Source organism: Arvicanthis niloticus, chromosome 8, assembly GCF_011762505.2.
Source record: "Arvicanthis niloticus isolate mArvNil1 chromosome 8, mArvNil1.pat.X, whole genome shotgun sequence".
Classification (NCBI taxonomy): Eukaryota; Metazoa; Chordata; class Mammalia; order Rodentia; family Muridae; genus Arvicanthis; species Arvicanthis niloticus.
In genome coordinates this window covers 75002688-75027894 of record NC_047665.1, presented here as the reverse complement: position 1 = coordinate 75027894, position 25207 = coordinate 75002688, and the positions used below count along the sequence as shown (strand labels likewise).

Genomic DNA, 25207 nt, shown 5'->3' with positions numbered 1-25207 from the left:
AGGAGTCTAAAATAAATTTCTACCACAACCCAAAGACTCTATGATACACTTCTAATGGTGAATGGATACAGTCTATACATGCAAATGTAATCTTAGTAAAGTACACTACAACAATGGAAAAAGTCTTTTGAGGTAATCTAAATGTCAGATTTTGAAACAAGTTATGAGAGATGTTTATGTTAGCATCAGTCTCTATCATTGTAAATTCAGTGGTAATTTCTAAGAACCATCCTACATTCTCTAGTGATATAATTTTACTTCTGTACTATTTATAAAGCCCAATCCTAGCCCATCTAAGTACTAAAGGTGTCAGAACTATTTTGTAAGGCTTTTTTTAGAGAAGATCTTGCCATGTAACTTAGATTGGCATTAAGCTTTCAATTTTCTTGCCTTAGATTTCTAAGTGCTGGAGGTTACAAGAAGATGCCACCACACCTGACTTTAGAATTTCATATTTATCTTTTGAGAATTTACAAGTCATGTATAGGGGCTTAAAATCATGACTGAAGATAAATAATAAGAAAATATGTTTATACTGCTATAGTTTACCCCAAGTTTATTCTCAGGCAGGCAAGAATGTTCAGACAAGTCAAGAACAGTATCTTTTCACTTTATGCTCTGGAATCTAGCACAGGACTTTGTATGGAGGGTGCTTAATGGGCTGATGTGCCCTCTACAAAGTCAATTTTAAACTCCCTAGGGGATTGCACAGGCATGCTGTCATCTGAGTGTTTAATAAGCATTCTTCTGTGAACATGTTATTGTAACTGTCTTTAACACAGATAAAGTCCCATGAGATGCCACATGTTCATTCAATCTGGCATTTCTTGACAAAAGACATTGTTCCTCCTTAATACACTTTAGATATAGCAAACACGGCACCTTAGAGGCAGGGATTCTGATAGTGTGTTTCTAACCATGTAACTCCTGGCATGAAAAACAAGTCCTGGGGCTGTCAATTCTGATCATGAACTTCATACCTCTCTTTTTTCAAGCTCTAACACGGTACAGCAGAAAAGGCATTGGTTTGGGGGTCTGGGTTCTAGTCCAGCTCTGCCACTTACCAGCCATGTGACTTGGGGCAAGGTCAGTCTCCTCATCTGTAAAATGGGGATACATCATCTCATTTCAAACTCACAAGAAACCCTGTAATATATGTCAAAGTGTCTAGCACAGTGCCTGGCACACAGAAGACATTTAATACATTAGTTCCCTTCCAATCCCCCCCCCCCTTGATGCCGGAAATACAGTGTTCCAAATAACATATAATACACATATGTTCCAAATAACATATACTACACGTAGCTAAAAGGTCTATAACACCACCAGTAATTTTTCCCATTACAGTTTACCCTTCTAGCAAGTCTGATAAATCAAAGTCTATGACTCCTAGTTCTTAGGGAAAACAAGTCAGATACGGAAACAAATAAGTAACAAATATCCCAAGTGCCTGTTTTGATAGCTATCAAAAAGGAACTATTTGTGAACACCCCGAAAAGATTGTTATTCTATGTAATTATTTATTATCAGGGTGCATATGGACTGAGTACACGGGGCTTTGTTGTTTGCTTTGGTGCTTTGGGACAGGACCTTGAAATCACAATCTGTCTACCTCAGTTTCCAGAGTACTGGGACCATAGACATAAGCCATCACACCTACACAACCCCCACCTTTATGCCACTTCACTGATCATAAGAACAGTAAACAGAAAGGGTGACTCAGCAGTCATTCTTGTAACTAAGGAGAGTTGCTTTCCCAAAGCTCCAAAACCCATTGGCATCTTCCTTATCCCTCCCCCAATTTTTTTTTTTAATTTCAGCCCGAAGGTTTTTATTTATTTACTATAGCTATCTTCAGACACCCCATAAGAAGGCATCAGATCTCATTATGGATGGTTGTAAACCACCATGTGGTTGCTGGGATTTGAACTCATGACCTCTGGAAGAGCAGTCAGTGCTCTTAACAGCTGAGCCATCTTACCAGCCCCCTCCCCCAATTTTCTATCTCTTAAATAGCACACCAGTGCTTCTAGCTCCATATCAGGCTTCTCCATGCCTTGTATCCCATTCTGTCACAGTTTCCCTTCCTTCTTTTCCATGTAAATGAAATCACATAAAGGTGACTAGCAAGCAGTGAGAATTTTCAACTGTATTTAAAGTCCTACACAGAATTAAGTCATTAAATGTTTTCTGTTTGAGGGTGGAAAAACAGCTCAAGGTATAAAAATACTTGTCATGCAAACTGACAACCTTACTTTGATCTCTTGGAATACAGGAGGGAAGAGAATCAATGCCTCAAATCTGTCCTCTGACATCCACATGCATGCCATAGCATGAGCTGCAGGTGCCCACACACACACAGAAACACACACACCTGCACATATACATATTAATAATAAATAAATTTTAAATAAATATTTTCAGTTTTTATTTATTTATTGAGGTATAGTTAACAAATTAAAATTTTATATATATGTGTGTGTAATCAAAGGTGTACAAATGATACTTTGATATATTTATATAAAATATGAAATAATTAATATATTCAACCCAAGATACACATAAAAAGTCTTCTTAGATTGTTTTTTTTTTTTGATGAAAGTCTTAAAAGTTAGGAAATCTATGAAAAATACAGGAAATTATGAATACTGGAAGTTTAAGGTTCTACAGAAAGACAAATACCCCACTGCCTTATCAGAATAGTAGTCTAGGAAAAAACTCCATTTTGATTACTTAAAAGTGATGCTAGCTTCAATTTATATTGTAAAAACTATGTCTTGCATGCTATTATGACCCATGCTACATTAGCATTTACTTATCAGTGTCATGAGAGCAGCATAGTACAGAATGAGCAGAATCAGAGGTTTCTGACGAGCTGAGCCGCATCACTGCTTGCTAGCTTGGTAACTCAGAAGAGTCCCTGCCTACTCTGATCTGCATTCAGTCATACCACTATCTGTGCAGTAGTGTGTCCCCTGTGTGATCAGTGAGCATGAATGGAAAGCACCTGTCCTTTTCCAGTGTTTCAGATGGCTTCCTCTAGGTGGGTCTCCAGGGCTCCGACCTCTATTTCCTTTCTTCTGGGTCTTCTTTACAATCTGAGTACTTTGCTAGCTCTTTTATTCATTTGTATTTATGCTTACTTGTAATATTTTATACATATTTACATAAATGCAATTTATTGCTTTATCAGACAATATGTTCAGATAGAAAACAAGATAGAAAAAAGTAAAATAACGATACCAAACACTGCATTAAGACATGCTGACCAGTGGAGACAGCACGACGCTGTCCTCTGAGCTTTGAGGCCTTATTTAACTCACAGCAAGTTATTCTTCTATCTACTTCCAATACAAGTATAATTTGCTTTAATATCAACTAAAAAAGTTAAACCCTAATCAAAACTACCCCTTTATGTTAAATTTTCCTAAGAGAAATCACAAAAGTGGTAAGTATCCGTGTTCTCCTACATCAAATACTAAGATACTATATTCCAAATCTGAATAGTTGAAAAGTTTGTTTTAACTTTAATCCAGGTCTTAAAACAGTAAACTCAGCTCCAACAATAATCAATTATAAAAAAACAAAAAAAAAAAGACAATACAAATTTACATTACACCAAGCAGAATTAATGATATCATTCTTTTATTTGATTCCATGATCCTACTAGAGACGCCATAAAGATCTTTTCTAGGGCAGTATCAAGATAAGAATCTTGATTTGAGTCTGGATCTCAGGAATACATTACAGACCATGGGTCATAAAGTCAATTTCATGGGTCAAGCTAACAGTTAAAGCAAAAAAAAAAATTAGAAAATAATTATGTTTTCATATTACTTCTGTGTTTGAAACTTGCTTTATATAAATTCAGAGTGAGACACACATGTCACTGTGTCATGATATAAAATGCTGGTGGTGATCAAAGGTTTCTAAGTCCTTGGTCTAAAGCAATTTCCTCAGCTTGACAACCCATACTATCCCAGAGCCAGGAATCCAAAGCCTGCTAAGAGCCTCTCTGCCACACTACCAAAAAAGCTTTTCAATTGAGTGCAGTTTTGTTCATTAATAAAAAGAATATAAATGTCATTTATTGTTTTCAATATGACACTTTTTCAAATGTCACTGAGAAAAGTGACAGATTCAAAAATTTTTCTAAACTACAGTTGGGTCTTATGGGAAATGTTCTATATCGTTCAAAATTTATAAGCTTTAGTATTTTTGAAATTTAAATTTGAAACTGTGGCTTAGTCATTGTAAACAAGTGTAAGGAGAAGGTGCTTCGAGGATGACAGTTCACTCCATCAACACAAGTGTGTATGAATATATAATTCACAGGCAATGACCAATTTTAATATAAACGCATACCTTAATTATTCACCTTTAAATATACTTGGTACTTTAATTTAATTACTCTATTTTATTGTATTACTATATTCTCTCCTGCTCTAACAGTCAAGTGGTGAATAGAAATTTAAAGTTTGCTTAGATGAAACAAACCAACAATTTTTCTAAAATAAATGCATGTACAAAAAAAGTCATTGATTTTAGGATCACACTACAACAGTGTCTGGTTTGAGGCTCCGCGGTTGCTCCAGAGCTGCTGCAATCTACAGTACATCTACAGACCATCTGACAAAAGCACCATCTGACAAAACAACAGCTTCTTAAAGACCATTTCAGAAACAATGCAATGTGAGCTAAACTGTGGGGAAGCCATGTAATCCTCTTCATTCTCAATTCAACTGCAAATTCAAAAATGGGTTACAAATAAATCCAACTGAACAAACAATGTCGCAAACCACACAAAGGTCACTTGTAACTCAGTATTTCAAAATCACTTATCTATAACTAAGAAAAGCAAAACCTAATGAACTTATTACAAAACTTAAGTAGAAAAGGCTGAGGAAACAATGCAAGACAAGCACGTCCCTGCCAAGGCACTAGAGGGCACTCTGCCTTTGGATCTAGCTAACCAAAACCTCGGCCTAAATATAGCCCACTTGTCACTAGGCAGGTGCTGGGAGGTACTAAGCTGGGAGGTACTTTACCACTAAGCTTGCCACACAACCCCTGAGCTGTGCTCATGAAAGCATTACAGGTGCCCTAATGCGTCCCTACCTTCAAGCAGATATTTAACTTACCACAAGAGAAATGCTAAAGTCAGACTTGCTATTCGGTCTGAAGCCGTTCCCGCAGCCAGAAGCAGTCGTGAACTAGTTAACAAACTTGCAATCTGTCGGCCAAGCTTGACAAAGCAGAAAGGAACTGACTAAATCACAACATGACTCGGAGCTGACGTCAATGTGCAGCTCACTTGGAGTTTAACTTTTCCACTTCCCCGCTGAAACACGATTCCAGGAAATGTAATGACGTCAGCCCTTTGAACTCAATTAGCCGAAGAGCAGACCATTTTTTAAAGGCAGGAGGAAAGAACTAGCAGGCTGAAAAACATCCATTCTTAGTACGCTGTTTCCCCTATCCGGTGCGGAGCTAGCTACTACCTAGTAGCTCAAGTGTTTACAACATGGACATCAGATATTTTAACTGGTAGCTGGATTGAATTTCCAACAGGTTGCAGATGAATTATTAGCCTATTTTAGTAAGGCAGAACGACTAGGGTAAGATACGAATGGAGGAAGGGGAAGAGAAAAGCAAGGCGAGCGGGCAGATAACTGCCTTAGCCAACAGAGCATTAAAGCCACGGAGCAAAGATACAATAGCACTATAAACAAGCAATCGCACTATGATGTCTTAACAAAGCAGGCTGAATGTGCAGAGGTGCACAAAAACAAACTTCTTATGCATAAGCAACTTTACAAAATCACACTTCCTAAAACACTCAGAAGTTCCTAAATATTTCTAAACCCTATATTAAAACAAAACAAAATTAATGTAAATCCCCCTTTAAGTTCTTACCAGTTTCATCTCCAGTTACAGCCATGTTGGGCTTTTGCATACAGAGTGGTCTTGTCGGCTGTACCACAGTCCAAAATAAAGTGTTCCAAACTAGCAAGCATGTGTAAGATAAGTAGGAGCACTGACATCACAGTGACGTCACCAGCCTATCACTGCCATCAATTTGCTTTGTCACATAACAGCTCACTGAAAGCAAAGCCCTGTAAAAACTCTTCCTGTAATAAACCATCCGAATGTTCTTGTTTCTCACTTTTGACATAAAAATCTTTTCAGATGGGCTCTGGCAAACAAATAAAAATGAAAAGTTACAGGGCTGTAACTCACGGAGCTGTGGAGACACGGGAAGAGATGGTCCTCATCTGTTTCTCAGAACCCAAAGAAGGAAGCATTTGAAGATCCACATTTCAGAGAATGAACAAAAAAATCCTGACGGTCAGTACAAAAAATGCATTTCATAGGCACTTCTAAACTTACTGAGCTAGAAATATCCAGGTGCCTCCATTCAGTTACTTTTGCTAAACCATTTGCTATCACACCATAAAATCTAGCTGTTCCCAGGATGACTTGGAATTTGCTCACTTTACCTGAAGTGAGGAAATGCCGACAGTCTAGAAACTCACTATGCCAAAGCAGCAAGTGGTATACAGTGTCTTCCTTAACCGCCAGAGTAATGTGAACTTGCAGATATTTGATCCTTTTGACCCATATAAATAGAAATTTGCAATTCAATGTAATACCTTGAAGTTTAGTAATTTTAAAATTCATAACTAAAATTGCTACTCATATTTTTAATGTCAGCTTTTATTTGGATAACTTGATGAGATTTCTGCACATGAAAAGCTGGATAATTATTGAAATATTAACAATACCAAGGTCATACAAGAAGTTGACATATGTTCTAAAACATACGAGCCTCCACAGCATGGAATATTTTTTCACCTTTATGAAAGAAACAAAGAAAGAAACAAAGAAAGAAAAAAAAAAAACCTGACATGTTGCTTCATGAGATCTTCTCCCTCACCCCCCAACTCCCAGTGGGCTGTAAAAATCCACTGTTTTGTATGATTAAAACTCAACTTGGCCAGGCAGTGGTGGCGTAAGCCTTTAATCCCAGCACTTGGGAGGCAGAGACAGGCAGATTTCTGAGTTCGAGGCCAGCCTGGTCTGCAGAGTGAGTTCCAGGACAGCCAGGGCTACACAGAGAAACCCTGTCTCGAAAAACAAACAAACAAACAAAAAACAACAACAAAAAAACTCAACCTGACTTTATATTAATAATCTATTTGTCTGTCATAAATGGTCAATAATTTTTCTTTTGAGACAGGGTCTCACTATGTATCCCTGGCTGGTCTGGAACTCAGAGATCCATTTGCCTCACTCCTGTGTGCTGGGATTAAAGGTATGCACCACCACACCTTATACAATGATTTCTTTTAAATGCTGATTTCTACGTTGTTCAGTTAAGCATGCTGCAGTAAAGGCAAGGACTGTATGTTGTGGCATGGGTGAGGTGACCAAAGGTCATCCATGTTTCTACTGGTTTATGCTGTGGCATGGGTGAGGTGACCAAAGATCATCCATGTTTCTACTGGTTTATGCTGTGGCATGGGTGAGGTGACCAAAGATCATCTATGCTTCTACTGGTTTTGCAGAGTCCTTGAAATGAAAGTGGAATTGCAACTGAAGATTGAAGACAAGGACTTGCTGGGCGGTGGTGGCGCACGCCTTTAATCCCAGCACTTGGGAGGCAGAGGCAGGCGGATTTCTGAGTTCAAGGCCAGCCTGGTCTACAGAGTGAGTTCCAGGACAGCCAGGACTACACAGAGAAACCCTGTCTCGAAAAAACAAAAACAAACAAACAAACAAAAAACAAAACCAAAAAAAAAAAAAAAAAAGAAGACAAGAACTTGTGGACAGTCTCAGCAAGGCTCCCCCAGGGGCTCTTTCCCATCCAGGTACACCTAAGGCTCTGAGGTTCAGAATAATATTAATAATCCATATTTCAAATTTCAGAACCTAGGTTTATTTTTATCTCAATATTTCTTTAAACTTGCACACTGACAGCTAATAAATACTGTATAAAAGAGGGAAGGGGCCATGAGATGGCTCAGCAGATAAAGGCATGTGTTACCAACCCTGACAACCTGAGTTTGATCACCAGGACCTACTTTTGGAAGGAGAGAACTAATTCCTGCAAGTTGTCCTCTAACATGTGTATGATATATCCATCCCCACACATAAAAACAAATGTAATTTTTAAAGTGGAGGTGACTACTGCTATTAGGAGAGCTTTAATACAGCCCTACCTACACTAAACTGTTGATCTGACCTTATATTTTCAGATATAGGGAGGGGTCTTTTTCTTATTTGACCAGAACCTCCCTCTGTAGCCTTCAGATTGATAATTCCAAGTGCTGGGATTATAGACGTGTACCACTGCAGCACTTCCATTTGGAAAATGTTTACCTTTATCACATGACAGATCTTGGTAGATACTAAAGGCAAATGCAAATACGACTTAGCATTGAAGTGGAGGCAGAGTGACAGTCCATGCACTCTATCACCTAAGCAGATGCATTGGGAACTGTGGAGTTGCCTAGGCCAGATGTGGAAGGCCAGACAGAAGAGTCTTTCTGGAGAAGATCTTGTCTAAGATGAAACCTGAATAATGTATAGAAGCTGAGGAAAGGGTGCCTGTCAGGACAAGGAATAGATATAAAGGAGAGAGAAAAAGCCTGACAGAGGAAATGAAAGAAATGGGATTACATGTCAGGAGGAATGAAGGAAGGCCTGAAAAAGACCAAGCTCTCCATAGGAGGAAGAAGTAGGCAACACAAAGGATGTCTAACTTTGCCTGGCACATGCCCAGCATTCACTGGCATCCTCAGTGTACTAGACTATGCTACTATGCTACAGAGCAAATGAGTGTGCAACTCCTCATTCCTAGGTTGAAATCCTAACCCCAGTGCAACAGCATTGGAAGTAGTTACATTCTGAGAGTAGAGTTCTTCTGTGTAATGATTTTGTTCTACTGAAAATATATCCCTTCCCTTCCTCTAGTGGGAAGATGAGGCCTCTAAGACTCACAAGTAAACAAGTGTCCCAGACGCTCCAGAAACTAAGATTTATGAGCCCCTGCCCATGGTTATTACTCCACAAGTAGTAATGGGTGCTGAGAAGAAGGGACTCTCCCCACCCAGAGCTGCCTGCAGGATGGACAGGCAGCGCCAGGCCATCAGCTATGCTGGGGTGATCTTTTCTGTGATGCAGCTGCATTTGAATGTTCTTAAAAGTGACCATCCACATGTACTCCTGTAAGCAACCAAATCAACGCACAGGTTCACAGCACCAGACTTGGAAACAATCATTTCCATGTCATCACTGCCACCCCGGCGTGGGTTGACAGGCATTTGTTCACGTTTCTCAGGAAAAGTTATATAACAAGATTTCATTAATTGGGTTTAATGTCCTTAAGGCCCTAGAGAGCCCCTTGTTTTTCTATATGTATAGAGACAGCTAATGGCTTGTGTGAATCAGCAGGCACTCCAGAGACCCTTAGATTCATAGACTTCCATAAACTTGTGTGTGTGTGTGTGTGTGTGTGTGTGTGTGTGTGTGTGTATTATGAAAGCAATCCAGTCTATAGGATTATATCTCAATGTGAACAGATTTAGAGAATGTAAGTGGAATATTAGGGCATCCACTGTAACCTGCAGACACAAAAGTGTATTAAAGAAGCAGAGATATTAGAGATAACATCTTGCTTATAAAAAGTATTAGAGGCCTAGAATCATTAGAAGGTGATGGCAAGAATTTAAGTGAACTCTGACATAGTGTTCCCCCAAAATTGAGCCAGGAAGTATTAAAAAGTTGCTACAGCTCTCAGCTCCAAGAAGGCTGATTGTTGTGGTCATCCAGACCACAGGGACAGCTGCCTAGACAGGCTAATGACAGGAGGAAAAGAAATGAAACCTTTTAACTTTACCATGGGGAAGTGTCTATACAGGGACTCTGGACAGAAAGGAGTAGAAAGTGTGAAGGGTAACTATGAGTTTCCATCTTGAAACAACAGAAAACAGAAAAAGCAAAAAGGAGGCTGGAAAAGTGCTTAGACAGTAAAGTGCTTGCCACACAAGCTTGAGGATCCAAGCTTGGTCCCCAGCATCTATGTAAAAAGCCAAGCCCAGCATATATCTGCAATCCCAGAAGTTGAAAGAAACAAACCCAATACCAAACTTATAAAGCCTATGATTAACATTTCTTAAAAAAATGTATAAATGCAAAAAGGAAAAGGGGGCATGGGATAGTGGTTTTCTAAGGGGGGGGGGGAATGGGGAAACGGGATGGTATCTGAAGTGTAAATGAAAGATCTAATAAAAAAAAAAAAAAAAAAAAAGAAAGAAACAAACCCACCCAGATACAGACATGTACCTGATATACAAGTATACCCCACACACAAAGTGAATACAGGTTTGAAACTTGTAAAATAAAATAATTTTAACCCCCAAGGCATAAAACTTAGGTTTATAGTAATAACATAAAATGCAAAAAAGTCTAAAAACTTTTTTTAAAGTACCAATTTTGCATTATCAATTTCTCCATATAAAACAGGTGATATGAAAATGTTTATTCATTTAGAAAAACAAGGTTTGAACATAGGAAAAATTAACAAATGGTTTTAATTTTAATGTAAGATAAACGTTAGTATGTAAACAGTATTTTCTCCCCATAAAATACCACCACTTTTTTGTCTTTGTTTTATTGTTTGTTTGCATGGGGCAGGGGAGGGTGTCACTATAGCACCCTTGCTGGCTGGGAACTCTTAGTCTAGGCTCGCTTAAAACTCAGAGTAATCCTTAGCCTCCCAAGTACTGAAATTACTGGCATGCACTAGTAAACCCAACTTCAGTCTTTCTTTTTATTTTAAGGTTAGATTTACTTGTTTAGTTTGTTGTTTGTATATGTTTCTGCTGTATTGAGTATATGCGCACATGTGTATGCATGGCCAGTTCTCCTCCTCTCTGATGATTTCTTTGAGGTAGGATCTCTTTCTTAACCTGGGGTTCCTGTTTTCTCAGCTAGGTTGGCAGTCAGAAAGTCCCAGAAATCCTCCTATCTCCACTCTCTGGAGCTATGGTTCCAGGCAAATACATTGCACCTAACCGGTTTTGTGAGTGCTGGGATCTAAACTCTAGTGTTCATGACCGTGCAGCAAGCCCTCAGAACCACGGAGCCATCTTTCCAGAACTTTTCAGACTCTGTATTTTCTTATTATACCCTACAGTCATCCCCCAAGTACATAAGAGTAAAAGGATTCATCAACCAGGAATGCCACTCTACATGGCTGTAAGCTCAGCATTCAAGAAGCTGAGACAAGGAAATTTCTTCATTCTAAGTCAGCTGGGCCATATTTCCAAGAAATTCAGAATAAAAGAACAGATACTACTTTCCTTAAAGTGAGTGTGATACATTCTAGACAAATAGATCCAAAAGATTAGAATTAAAACATGATTTTTAAGTTGTATTAAATACATGTTTTATACTTATCATAAGTATACTTATCATAAAACAGCTGAATGAAATTAAAATAATGTATTACCCAGTTTGACCTGAACTTATATGTAATCCTAAAAGCTTATGGCTACATCTTGTTTTATTTCACTATAGACTCTTTTCACAAGAGCTGTAAGAGTCTACTAGTCAGGCTGGAGAGAAGGCTCAGCGGTTAAGAGCACTGACTGCTCTTTCAGAGGTCATGAACCACATTATGACTCAATCATCTGTAATGGGATCTGACACCCTCTTCTGGTGTGTCTGAAGACACCTACAATGTATTCATACATAAAATAAAAAAGTAAATCTTCTTTTTTAAAGAGTCTTCATACTAAAAAGGGTCTAAAAGACATAAAAATCAGCACTTGTTTGAAATGAGTTGTGTGAAAGTTAGACTTAGAAAATAAGCTAGGAAAAAAAGAACAAATCAAGATATCACTGACTATATACTTAAATACCCCTATAAAAAGTAATAGAAATATGCTGGAGACCAGTGAGATGGCTCAATCAGTAAAGGACTTTTACTGCACAAGCCTGATAAGCTGGGTCTGATCTCCAGAACCCACATAAAACGTGAGCCAAGATAAATGACTCCACAAAGTTGTCCTCTGACCTCACACCATGGCATGAACACTGTGCTCCCTCACATATGAACACACACACACACACACACACACACACACACACACCTCAATATAAACAAATTTTTAAAATACACTAGGTGCGGCATGTGACATTAGCCTCTCTAAAATTACCCTTTCTTCAGAGTAGGTGAAAACCATACTTTAGGTTCTCTGAAGTATAAACATTTCTTTGAATGTTTTTTAAGTGATTCCCTACCCCTCCTAAAACTCTATCCCAGTATATTTCACAATACTATACACAGACACTAAAATGTGTGACACAGGTATTCTAGATGCATTAGATTAATAAAATATACCTTGAACAACAACCTGGCTGCCTGGGACAAAGAACTGCTGTGTGCCATCGGCTGATTGTGCTGCGTACTGTACAATTGTAGCACCCGGCGGAGGAGCTCCTGAATTTGTCATTGTTAATGCCTGGAGTCCCTGAACACCATCAGATCCTGGGTTAGAAATCTGGATTGTTCCACCTTGGGCTATAGCAACTTAATAGAAAAAGAGAGGAAATATTAGATAATTCTGAGTCATTTTAATCCCATATTGGGAGAATATAATATCTTCTATTTATTACCACTGCTTCCACTGTTACTTTCTAAGTAAGACCAACAAGACCATCAGGTTCTTTATAGTGAGATGAACGTTGTAAAAGATTACTACCAACATACATGTATTTTATTTTGGTTTTGCTGGTCAGTGTATTTTGTACTCAGAATTTTAATTCCTAGAGTCCACAAAGTTTTCCTTCTAGGCATCCATTCCAAACCCATTATTTTATTATTATTTTATGTGTATGGATGCTTTGGCTACATGTATGTCTGTGCACTACATGCATCCTTGTGACTGTGAAGGCCAAAGGGGAGCACTGGATCTCCTAGAACTGGAGTTCCATAGTTGTGAGACACCATGCAGATGCTGGGAATCAACTAGGGTCCCTGAAAGAGCAGCCACATTGTTAACTGCTGAACCATCTCTCCAGGCTCCTCCACTAAACTACTTAAGAGAAAAGGTAAAGAGAAAGACAGAACGTCCAGCTTTGAAGTATTACCTAGTCTTTCAAATATTATAAGCAACATTCTTCTGAGAATTAGGAAATGGTCAGTAAGATTTCCAGTTGTCACTGCAATTACGTTAGGCTTGTGCTTTAAGTCACCTAACTACATTTCTAATTTATTTTGGAAGGCAGCTAAGGGTGTAAAGTGCATGCTGAGATCATGCACTAGGCTCAGTGTTCAATCGTAAGCATTCACAGAAAGGAGGGAAGGAGGGAAGGAGGGAAGAGAAGGGAAGGGAAAGGAGAAGAAAGGAAGAAGAAAGGCAAGAAGGAGGAAGATCAAAAGGAAGGAGGGAAGAAAGGAGGGATGGAGGAAGGGAGGGAGGCAGAAGGAATCTGCAACTCTAAGTGAGTTAAATGAAATTCCAATTACAGAAATTGAATTTTCTCTTTCATGTTTGAGACAAGGTCTCATGTATCCCAAATCTTGCTATACACGAGCCAAAGATGCTAGCCAAAGATGACCTACTTTTGCCCACTTGGTGCTGATATCAGACCTGCACCATTATGCCCAGTTTCACAAAGCAATAGGGGTTGAACCCAGGGCTTCATGCTTTGGGGGCACATACTCTAACAAGGACTACATCCTAACCTTCAGAACTTAATTTTCAACAACCATACAATATCATGCTTTTGTAGCAGTTTTTAGAATACTGAGATAAAGACCAAATTACTTTGGTTTTTCCTATTTTTTTTTGGCTTACTTTCTGCCTTTTTAATATTTTCAAAGTAATTTTCTCTAAATTTCCAACTAAAGCTTTTTTGTGTTCATAATATAAACATCACAATATTGAGTCCATCATCTTATTTTCTGTCATTTATTTAACATACATAATATTTAAATATAATATTTAAAATATAAAATACATTTGAAAAATACAAGTATATTTTTCAAAATATAATTAAAACTGAAAATCCACATACCCACAGGCATACACCCCACCCATCCCACAGCATAGCAGGCTCTAGCACATGCCACCATGCAGGGCATGGGAAAACATTTCTACTGATGAATCTCTTACATTAGCCCTTCATACTTGGGATGGCATACATGTAATGGCAGGGCATTATGAAATGACAGAGGACCTTCCCATTCAAAATGGTAAGTACTGTTGGAGAATAAAACCTAATGTTTCAGAGATTCTGGAAATGTGTTATCTGTAGGAATACATTCAAGCAGGAAACTTCTAAAAAGCCAAAATATCCAGGGTTAGAATAATTTGCTTATAATAAACATCAATCAAGAGGAAAGGTAGGAAAATAAGATACATCTGAATGAATTTAAATATAATATTTTATTTTAGCCTTTAAAAAAACAACAAACAAAACTTATCAGCCAGGCATGGTGGCATGTGCCTGTAATCCTAGCAGTCTGGAGGCATTGTAGAACAGCTGTGAATTCTAGGCTAGTCTGGCTACAGAGAGACCTTGTCCTAAAATAACAAAACCATTACAGAAAGTTTCCAAATATATAACAGTGAAAAGAAATGTGTTTGTTGTTTCAAGTTTTTGATGTGGGGTCTCATGCAGCCCAGGTTGTCCTAGAACTAGAAGATGACCTTTAACTCTTGATTCTATTGCCTCTACCGTCTACATGCTGGAACTGTAGGCACACACTGCCATATTTAGCTGGTATTATAAGCCCACATTACCATACTCAGCTGGGATCACAGGCACACACTGTCATACTCAGCTGGGATCACAGGCACACACTGTCATACTCAGCTGGGATCACAGGCACACACTGTCATACTCAGCTGGGATCACAGGCACACACTGCCATACTCAGCTGGGATCACAGGCACACACTGCCATCCATACTCAGCTGAGATCACAGGCACACACTGCCATACTCAGCTGGGATCACAGGCACACACTGCCATACTCAGCTGGGATCACAGGCACACACTGCCATACTCAGCTGGGATCACAGGCACACACTGCCATACTCAGCTGGGATCACAGGCACACACTGCCATACTCAGCTGGGATCACAGGCACACACTGTCATACTCAGCTGGGATCACAGGCACACACTGTCATACTCAGCTGGGATCACAGGCACACACTGCCATACTCAGCTGGGATCACAGGCACACACTGTCATACTCAGCTGGGATCACAGGCACACACTGTCATACTCAGCTGGGATCACAGGCACACACTGTCATACTCAGCTGGGATCACAGGCACACACTGCCATACTCAGCTGGGATCACAGGCACACACTGCCATCCATACTCAGCTGAGATCACAGGCACACACTGCCATACTCAGCTGGGATCACAGGCACACACTGCCATACTCAGCTGGGATCACAGGCACACACTGCCATACTCAGCTGGGATCACAGGCACACACTGCCATACTCAGCTGGGATCACAGGCACACACTGCCATACTCAGCTGGGATCACAGGCACACACTGTCATACTCAGCTGGGATCACAGGCACACACTGTCATACTCAGCTGGGATCACAGGCACACACTGCCATACTCAGCTGGGATCACAGGCACACACTGCCATCCATACTCAGCTGGGATCACAGGCACACACTGCCATCCATACTCAGCTGAGATCACAGGCACACACTGCCATCCATACTCAGCTGGGATCACAGGCACACACTGCCATACTCAGCTGGGATCACAGGCACACACTGCCATACTCAGCTGGGATCACAGGCACACACTGTCATACTCAGCTGGGATCACAGGCACACACTGCCATACTCAGCTGGGATCACAGGCACACACTGTCATACTCAGCTGGGATCACAGGCACACACTGCCATCCATACTCAGCTGAGATCACAGGCACACACTGCCATACTCAGCTGGGATCACAGGCACACACTGCCATACTCAGCTGGGATCACAGGCACACACTGCCATACTCATCTGTGAAGAGATATTTCTGTCATTCATTCATTCCCTTACCTATTCATCTCTTAAGCCACTAATTTTCAGTTATACATCCCCAGGCCCATAAGGCAAATTTTAGGTCTTATATAACTGGTAAAGACAGAAAACATGGATTTTGAAAGTGGGAACCTAGCCAGGCATGGTGGTGTACCCCTTTAATACCAGTACTGTGGAAGAAGAGATAAAAAAGTTAAACAGATGAGTATGGATTCAGGGTCAGCCTGTCTACACAATGAATTCCAGCCAGAGCTCCATTGTGATACCTTGTCTCAAAAACAGAAACAAAAAACCCCTGAAAACTGGAAAAGTTCCCAAGCAAAGGAGCACAATATATTCAACTTAAAGTAAGACCTGAGCTCTCTTCACTTGATGCATGTTTCTTTTCAATTGTAAACTTTTGCATAGAAGTAGTTCAAATACATATAAGCATGTAAATATTTAATCAGATATAATTCAAAACTACCCTAATTTCAAGCTGTAATTAGAAGATTCAAAACTGAAATCTCACAACATTAATTTTGTTATTGGGGGGGTTGTTTTGTGGTTTTTGGTTTTGTTTGTTTGTTTGTTTGTTTGACACAGGGTTTCTTTGTGCAACCCTGGCTGTCCTGGAATTCACTATGTAGGCCAGGCTGGCCTCAAACACAGAGACTCACCTGAATCTGTCTCCTCAATGCTGCTGGGATTCAAGGCTTGCTGTGCCACTACACCTAGCTCCACTACATTAGTGTGTGTGTGTGTGTGTGTGTGTGTGTGTGTGTGTGTGTGTGTGTCTGTGTCTGTGTGTGTGTGTCTGTGTCTGTGTGTGTGTCTGTGTGTGTGTCTGTGTGTGTGTCTGTGTGCGTGCACGTGTGTGTGTGTGTGTGTGTGTGTGTGTGTGTGTGTGTGTGTGTTGGGGAGGAGTAGGAGGAGACAAAATGGGGAGAAAAACTAATACCTGTGTCTTGAAAGCCAGAGGTACAGAAAAGATTAAATCACAGTAGCCATTAGAACAGTAACACAACCATCAAAGAGGCACATTTACATGTCATTAAGTACATAAATAATTTTGAGTTACTTGAGGGATGTAAGTAATGTCACTGCTAAGAATATACAAACTCAGTTTCTTTAGAATGTGTAAGCCAATTGCCTTTATGAGAAAAGTGTTTATTCATATGATCATCCTAAGGATTCTGAATTCTTATCAAGGATATATACATGTATGAATATGTCATAATAAATCACATTCCATAACTAATAAAATATTTTAATTCTTTAAGCAGTTTACAATGTCCATATTTGTCATTTTATGAAGGTGGATTTTAGTTTGACCGACTTACCTTTGGTATACAAGAATAAAAAGATGAGTCATAGACTCGTTCCAATAAGGTTCTTAGGAAAATATAATACAAACAGAGAAAACTCTTGGGACACACTATCTAGAAAGAATAGTGTAAAGTCTTGGCACCAGCCTTTCATTGGTAAAGGAAAAGGTTGGATATAACAGAGTGTACGTTTAAAACACCTTTCCTAAGAGAACAAAGTTTATTGAATTAAAATTTTCAATCATTGGGGCTGGACCCAGGTTTATTCCCAGCACCCATATGACAGCATACAACTGTTTGTAACTCCATCCCCGGAGGAGCTGAAGCTCCTTTGAACTCCTCAGATACCAGGGACATACATAATGAACAGACATACACTCACACAAAAATTACCCATACACACAAAAAAATTTTAACTTCATTTAAAATTTTAAGACATTTAATTTTCTTTTCACTTTTGCATTTATGAATTCACTGTATATTTTCAATGTTTTATGTAGCAAGCAACATTCTTTATCTCTATCTCTAACACTATCTCTAATGCCATCATATGGTAGCTTATCTCAAGATATTCCCCTGAGATACAGCAGATTTTCCTTCACCAAATCAATTGGCTGTGGTGCTTGAGATTGAAGCCAAGGCTTACACACCAGGTGAATGCTTTCATAGGAAGCCATATCTCTAGCAACACACGTACTGCAAGTTTCTGTACTCCCAGCAAAGTCTCTGCGGGTATAGCTATTATTTAGTACTATAACAATAAATCCTTGCCTGTTTAATGCTTACATTTTTAAGTTCTATTTTTAAAGCTGCCTACTTTTCCTGTACTCAGTAAAAGTATTTAACTTCTATGATAAACAGTAGTTAGAAGGTAAGAGTGTATGTAGCTCAGTGATAGGGCACTTGCCTAACATGTACAAGGTTCATGATGGATCCCTGGAACTACCAAAAAAATTAAAATAGGAAATCAAAATAATAAAATCAATTTTCAACAAATATCTTTCAACTACTAAAACTATGACTCTGGGCTAGGGAGATGACTCAGCTGTGTAAACATGAGGACCTGAGTTCACTCCCCAGCAACCATGTAAAAGCCAGGGTTGCTGTTCTATATCTGTAACCTCAGCAGCTAGTGGAGAGGAATGAATACCAGGGGCTTACTGGCCAGAAAATCTTGCCAAAATAGTGAGCTCCAGGTGAGCTCAAAACATAAGGTGCAGGAGCCATAGAAGACACCTATGTCAGCCTCTAGCCTTTATATATACATAAGTGTATTCACATATACTTACGTACACACATATAAATACACAGAAAAAAATTAATGTTACTATATGTGGGAGATATTGTATTTCATCAAGTTTGATATTTTTGTCACAATTAAGATTATGAAAGTGACTCAAAACAATGCATAGAAAAATATACAGAACTTCTAGTCAAACTACTCTAAAATCCAAAGAATGCTAGCAGCTTTTTCTATTCTTAAATACTTATATATAACATAAAAGCATCAACACTTGCTAAGTTTTTAATAGTAAGAAGATTAATTAAAATGGATCTTGTATGTATAAAGGTATAATATAAATATTCCCTAATGAAGTATAGAAATTATTCTTGTGGGCAAACAAATATACATTATACTTCTAAACACAGCTGCCTCATTTACCCCTGAATTTCTGACTCATTCCCCAGCCTTGCAGCTGACATACAGTAAGCTAGAATGCCAAGTATAGACTCTGGTGCTGGGAGCACCGGAACCACGGCACAGAGGCTATGGCACAGAAGCTCATTGAAAGAAAAGGCCTAATGAGCACAAAGACCATCTCAACTAATCAAAACTCCTTTGTCTCCTCCCAATGTTTGCACATCTTTTTCTCCCCACTTAGACCTACGCTTTTCTTTTATCTTCACATATACCCCCACAGTTTGGCCACTGAAATTATACCTACTCCAAAGACTAAAACCTGAGATGCCTCATGACCTGATCATTGAGTGAGCAAATACAGATACCAGAGCCCTTCACCATATCCCCTCCAGCTTCAACATTCTCTTAGCCTTCATTTCACTATGTCATGTTTTGTGGCAATAATCTAGGAAAATTAACCCAGAGCATCAACTTCCCTTGTTCCCTGTTAATAGATCACTGCTGCCATGAAAAGTCCTATGTAGCATCAGGCTATGCCGGAGAAATGCCAAGATTACAGCCTCTTAGCTGATCTTCAAAACTTTAAATGTTAACATTCTTGCCCCAGTATTTTCCAACCTTTACCCTGTCAAATCACAAACAGAAAACAGTAGCATGAACAGAACACTGGGTAAATGGGCAACGTTGCTCAAGGCTGAAGATCAGTCCGGAGGCTCTAGCTCCCCAGGCCTGTTCAGCCTGTCTAGAGACGGAGGGCTGAGGAGCTCTCTGCCCTCCAGGAACCTAGAACTGTACTACAGAGGCACAAAAGCTGGCAAGCCCTGGTTTACACTCATCACATAGTTCCAGTGGCCCAAAGAAACCAAGATAAACACAAAAGGTTGTGGGAATTTTCTTCACATTCATTTTGAATGTGTGCATTCAGCATCTGGCAGAGAGTTGACAAGTTATACCCATCTCTGACAGGTCATGATGACAGCTACCCAAAATTACAAGCAGGATTTAATTTGCTATTGCAAATACTATCACCACAAGAGAAATTCTAAGAAACAAACAACAACAAATCCTAATAACTACCTAAGATCTTCCATACAGAAAAGGAGATAAGATGTTTTAATAGCCAAGTCTTGAGGCTTTTCAGGTATCACTCACTATGTTATAAAAGAAAAAAATGAAAATATAGTCTTCGAACTTTTATTTGGACACAGTATATAACATTACACACATCCTCAAGGACCCAAGCAGTTGTTTCTCCTGGCTTCCTTTCTTTCCAATACTTAGCTTTCTAGATCTCATTATTCTTATTTATCAAATGTGCTTGACCTGGGAAAATCATTAGGCTTTAATAATAACAAAAAGGACAGAAGTAACAATACATTAAAATGCACAAGACTAAATGCCAGTATATCTGTTTATTAGAGCTTCCAGTGTGTAAAGTTCAAAGAAAATGATCTATCCAATTGCTATAGTTTGAAAGTTAAATGATTCTTGTTCTTTTAGAAAAACTGCAGCACAAATTAACAAAGTAATAAAAACAAAAGTACATTTAAAACACAACTTAGGAAACATATTTACCTCTTTTATATGATTAAAAGTGTAATAAGTTGTTGGCAACAAAAGCCAGCAACAATGAAATACAGACATTTATAGGATAAAAACAACAAAAACAAGAATTTTAAAAACTTTGAGATGAATATGAACATGTAAATAGGAACCCTGCCTTTAATTTTTAACCACTTATCATTCATATTCAGCAATAAAGACTTTTCAGCTATCAGTACAAATATCTTACTGCTTTAACATGTACTGTTTATTCTGTGACACACAGCTATTAAGGATGCACAGTTTTTCATGAAACACTCAGATGCCCAAGCCCACACTGCTTCACGGTAATAGGGAAGACTTAAGCTAGCACTGTGTCTATGGAATCATAGCATACATACTGTATTGCCCCGTGCTAGTCTGATATATGCTAGTTGGTACTGCCATGGTAGCAATGTTAGGTGGTGTCCCTTCTTCCTCTGATTTTTCTTCTTCAATCTTGGGAATACCAGGCACATCAGAGGAAAGTTCATTCAGTATTTTTCTAAAATATAACAATACAAGCAATTAGGATATAGAAAGAGACAACAGGAAAGGTATAAAGAATAGTTGTTTTGCTCTACAATTATTGTGTCTTTTGGGAAGGAAATATTCCAGTTGGAAAGTTAGTTAACTCACCTATATGAGGGTCTTCGTGAAAGAATTTCTCTACGTTTATGCGAATCGATTACTTCTGAGTCTGCAGAATCATCTGTCTCTGCAATTGTTGCTACCTATAATACAAGACTTTCTGAAATGCATCATAAAACATATGATCTTCATCTTCACTCAAAAATGGTGATTAAGAGTCTGAGAATAGAACTCTGCTTAGAGGGAAACAAGGAATGGAAGTGATAATAGTTCTATATAAATTCAATAGAAAAGTACTTGGAATACCAAGTAAGGCTTCAAAGAAAAGGGAAAAGTATCCAACACTTAAGACCCAAAACCTCAAACCTGAATTTGTCCTTGTAAGTTCAGATATCAGTAAGACCATAACAGATGCAGAAAAACTACCCAATTTAGTGCTCTCTCTACATCATCATTGGCTTAAGCTGGGTGTAAAAGTTAGGATATTAGGTAGGCCCAAAGAAGAATGAATACTTATGTAAACAAGTCAGTAAAACCATGTTTGATGAGAGAAGGCTTTATATTATAAGGAGTATATTAGAGTTTAAAGATTCTGAAGTCAAAACAAATTTATATTTAAAGGCCCAGTAAAATGGCTCAGTGAATAAAAACACTTGCCACTATGCCTGACAACCTGAGTTCAGTCCCAAGACCCACATATCAGACAGAGAACAGATTCCCACTAGTTGTCCTCTAACCTACAAGTAGATACTATGGAATGCACCTGAAGACACATCCACATAAAAGACTGGTGGGTGGGATGGATGATAGACAGACAGACAGACAGACAGACAGACAGACAGACAGTTGTAAAAATAAAAGTATCAGAGTTTTCAAACCAGGCAACAATATAATGATATGACAATTAAAGAAAGTGAGAAAACTAAAATGACAAATCTCTAAACATGTCTTCTGTCAATATATTTAGTCAGGGAGGTAGATTTGCAAAATTTCATGTTACATGGAGAAAAAAACTAAGAATCAAGAATGAAAACAACACATAGCTCCTGTTGTTATGCCACATGGTGAGTCCAGTCAAGAACAGCACAGGGCTGAGGAGGCAACTTGGTTGTTAGAGTGCTTTCATCATGCACAATGCCATATATTTGATCGCCAACATCACATAAAACCTGGTATAGTGGTGAATTCCTCTAATCCCAGCATTTGAAGGCAGAAACATACAAAATCCAAGGACAGTTTTAAATATACTATGAGCCTGAAACCAGCTTTAGCTTCAAAAATCTCTAGAAAAATGCCAAGAAGGAGGAAGAGGGGGAGAAAAAAGAATATTACTATATTCCACTTGAAAATTACAAAAGTTTATGTAGACTTAGCATATTTAAAGTGTTTCTAGCATGAGAAAATGATATAAAATAATACATATTTTAATTAGCCAATTTCGTCATGCCACAATGTATACACACTTTAAAACAAAATGTTGTTCAGAATAAATTGATAAAAAAAAATTTTACCAATTAAAATGCATACTAAAAATTTATTTCTGATTTTAATAAAAGGAATTATATAGTCTTCAACGCATGTAGACAGGCATGTGTGTAAACAAGTCAGTAAAACCAGGCTTGTTGGGAGAAGGATTTATATTATAAGGAGTATATTAGAGTTTAAAGATTCGGAAGTCGCCAGGCAGTGGTGGCGCATGCCTTTAATCCCAGCACTTGGGAGGCAGAGGCAGACAGATTTCTGAGTTCAAGGCCAGCCTGGTCTACAGAGTGAGTTCCAGGACAACCAGGGCTACACAGAGAAACACTGTCTGGAGAAACCAAATTAAAAAAAAAAAAAAAAAAGATTCTGAAGTCAAAACAAATTTACATTTAAAGGACCAGTAAGATAGCTCAGTGAATAAAACATACACACATACACACATGCATCTACAAATATATGTTTTGGTCATAGATACTCTACACCAACACTCACACACTGAACAGAACCTACTAGGAAAAAAAAAATGTTATTGCCTTACACGGTCATACACCATGTATCTTACACTGGGAATATACTTCACACAGCTGTCCAAAACCACAGCAATTCCCTCATGTGCATTACAGCCCATTACTTCATCCAGTTTAGAAAAGCTGAGATGAAAAGAGCAGTGGTAGCTCACATCTTTAATCCCAGCATTTGGAAGACAGAAGCAAGTAGATGTCTGTGAGCTTGAGGCCACCTAGTCTACAGAGCAAATTCTAGTACAGTATGGAATGTCATAATAATGAAAACACTATTGTATATAATTAATATATGCTAATAAAAACATTTTAAAAATTGAAGTTCATGTAGAAGATTTGCCATTTAAACCACAGGAGTTCTATGGTAAGATCTAAGAGCATTTATCTCTACAAAGACAATCAAATTATTCACTTAACAAAACAACAGCAATAATAAAGTATTCTTATTATAAGACAATGTTACCTTCCAATACCAGCCAGGTAAAGTTTTTACTGGCAATAAAATCCATAATGCAAGGAAGAGCAAAGGGAAACTTTCTTACTTTATAATTAGAATCAGAAATTACAAATTCTTGGAATCAAGGGTCATCAGAGAAAACTAAAGACAATGGTAGGAGTTGTTTCTACACCCTGGGACAAAGACAAGATACCTATGCTGAGAAGCAAGAAGAGAAGCAAGCTCAGAAACTATGGAAATGTATCATGTCAGTGCTGTGCTGTGGCCCTCACAGCATTGTGAGAAACTAATCTCAAGCATGCAGACAAAGGCAAGATTAAGTATATGCACATCCATTTTCCTCACAGATTTGAGCTTGTTACCACTTAAATTCAAATACTTTCTACACTTAAAGAATAAGAACAAATTGACCTAAAAATAAACAGAAATCAGTTTAGTAAATATAAAACATATGCTATAAAGTATGCACATAATAAATAATATCAATGAAAAAACTACCTTCAAGAGTTTAGGGTGTGACCATTTTGATAATAACAACGATGATAAGTCATAAAATAAGTATCTGTACCACAATCACATCTACAAAAGCCCAGGTTCAACCTGAGGAGTGTATGGCATGGAAATAAAGTGCCCAAGTGACAAGGATCTGTACTTTTGGGCTGGGGTACAGGAGGTATTAGAGCATGTACTTAGCATGCACAAAGATCAGCAGTTTAAGTCCCAGCATCAAATATCCTGAATTTCTAAGGGCTGCATTCACTAATCTATAATCAATTTCTGACCAAGTGCAATGATGCACTCAAGAAGCTGAAGCAGGAGGTTTGATGCTAACTTGGGTTACATAGTGAATCCAAAGCCACTCTTCATAGTACCATGATTATTACATCTTCCAAGAACCTTCAAAATACCACTAGTGAGCTTTGCTAAATATAAGTCTGAAAAAAAGAAGCTAAGACATAGAACTGCCTATTTACCAATTACTCATTGTACAAAATTAAGAAAATCTAACCCATAAGTCAGTCTATATACATAGCCCAACACAATGTACCATTCATAAAAAGAAATTCTCCAAGTATCCAAGAAGACACAATATAAAGTTACACCAAAGAGCCAAATGGAGTGGCACATGCCTGTAATTCCATGGTTTGAGAACCTGAGGAGGATAAGGTGTTCAAAGCCAACCTTGGCTACATAGTGAAACCTTATCTCTAAAAGAGTAAAGGAAAATAAAGAAAATTATGATAAATGAATTAAACAACAGAAAAAAAATAAATCTCAAAAAAGTCAAAGACAAATCGTCAAGGAAGGACGCTAACCTGAACAGTTTGTATTTGTGGTGACTGAATAACCGATGGATGTGGTGTCTGAATTACTCCCTGGACCTGTACAGTTTGGCCTGAAGGTAACTGCACTAGAGTCACAGCTGGGGAGCCTCTTCCAGTGCCTGATCCAGCTACAGAAACCTGAAAAAATGACCGTCATTGAGGATTAAAGCTGGACTTGGTTTGCTTTTGTTTATTTTTAAAAGTACCACTTGCTA

The 25207-nt window shown here is 38.4% G+C and overlaps 1 protein-coding gene across 25 annotated transcripts in view; it reads right to left on the bottom strand.

Annotated features, from left to right (window-relative positions):
* The window catches only part of Crem (cAMP responsive element modulator), a 70831-nt gene that overhangs the window by 10423 nt on the left and 35201 nt on the right, over positions 1-25207 (bottom strand). For 8 of the 25 annotated variants that reach the window (XM_034510137.2, XM_076939641.1, XM_076939640.1 and 5 more), the window contains 5 exons: positions 24984-25130; positions 21256-21350; positions 20979-21121; positions 12410-12598; positions 1065-1100 (listed from right to left, as the gene is read on the bottom strand). The exons of 1 other annotated variant lie outside the window; for it this stretch is intronic. In XM_034510137.2, the coding sequence (XP_034366028.1) occupies positions 1065-1100; positions 12410-12598; positions 20979-21121; positions 21256-21350; positions 24984-25130 (610 nt within the window). Of the gene's footprint in view, positions 1-1064; positions 1147-5141; positions 5370-5916; positions 6080-12409; positions 12599-20978; positions 21122-21255; positions 21351-24983; positions 25131-25207 lie in introns of those variants that run through there. 16 more of the 25 variants (XM_076939643.1, XM_076939642.1, XM_076939647.1 and 13 more) reach the window with 12 other exon arrangements.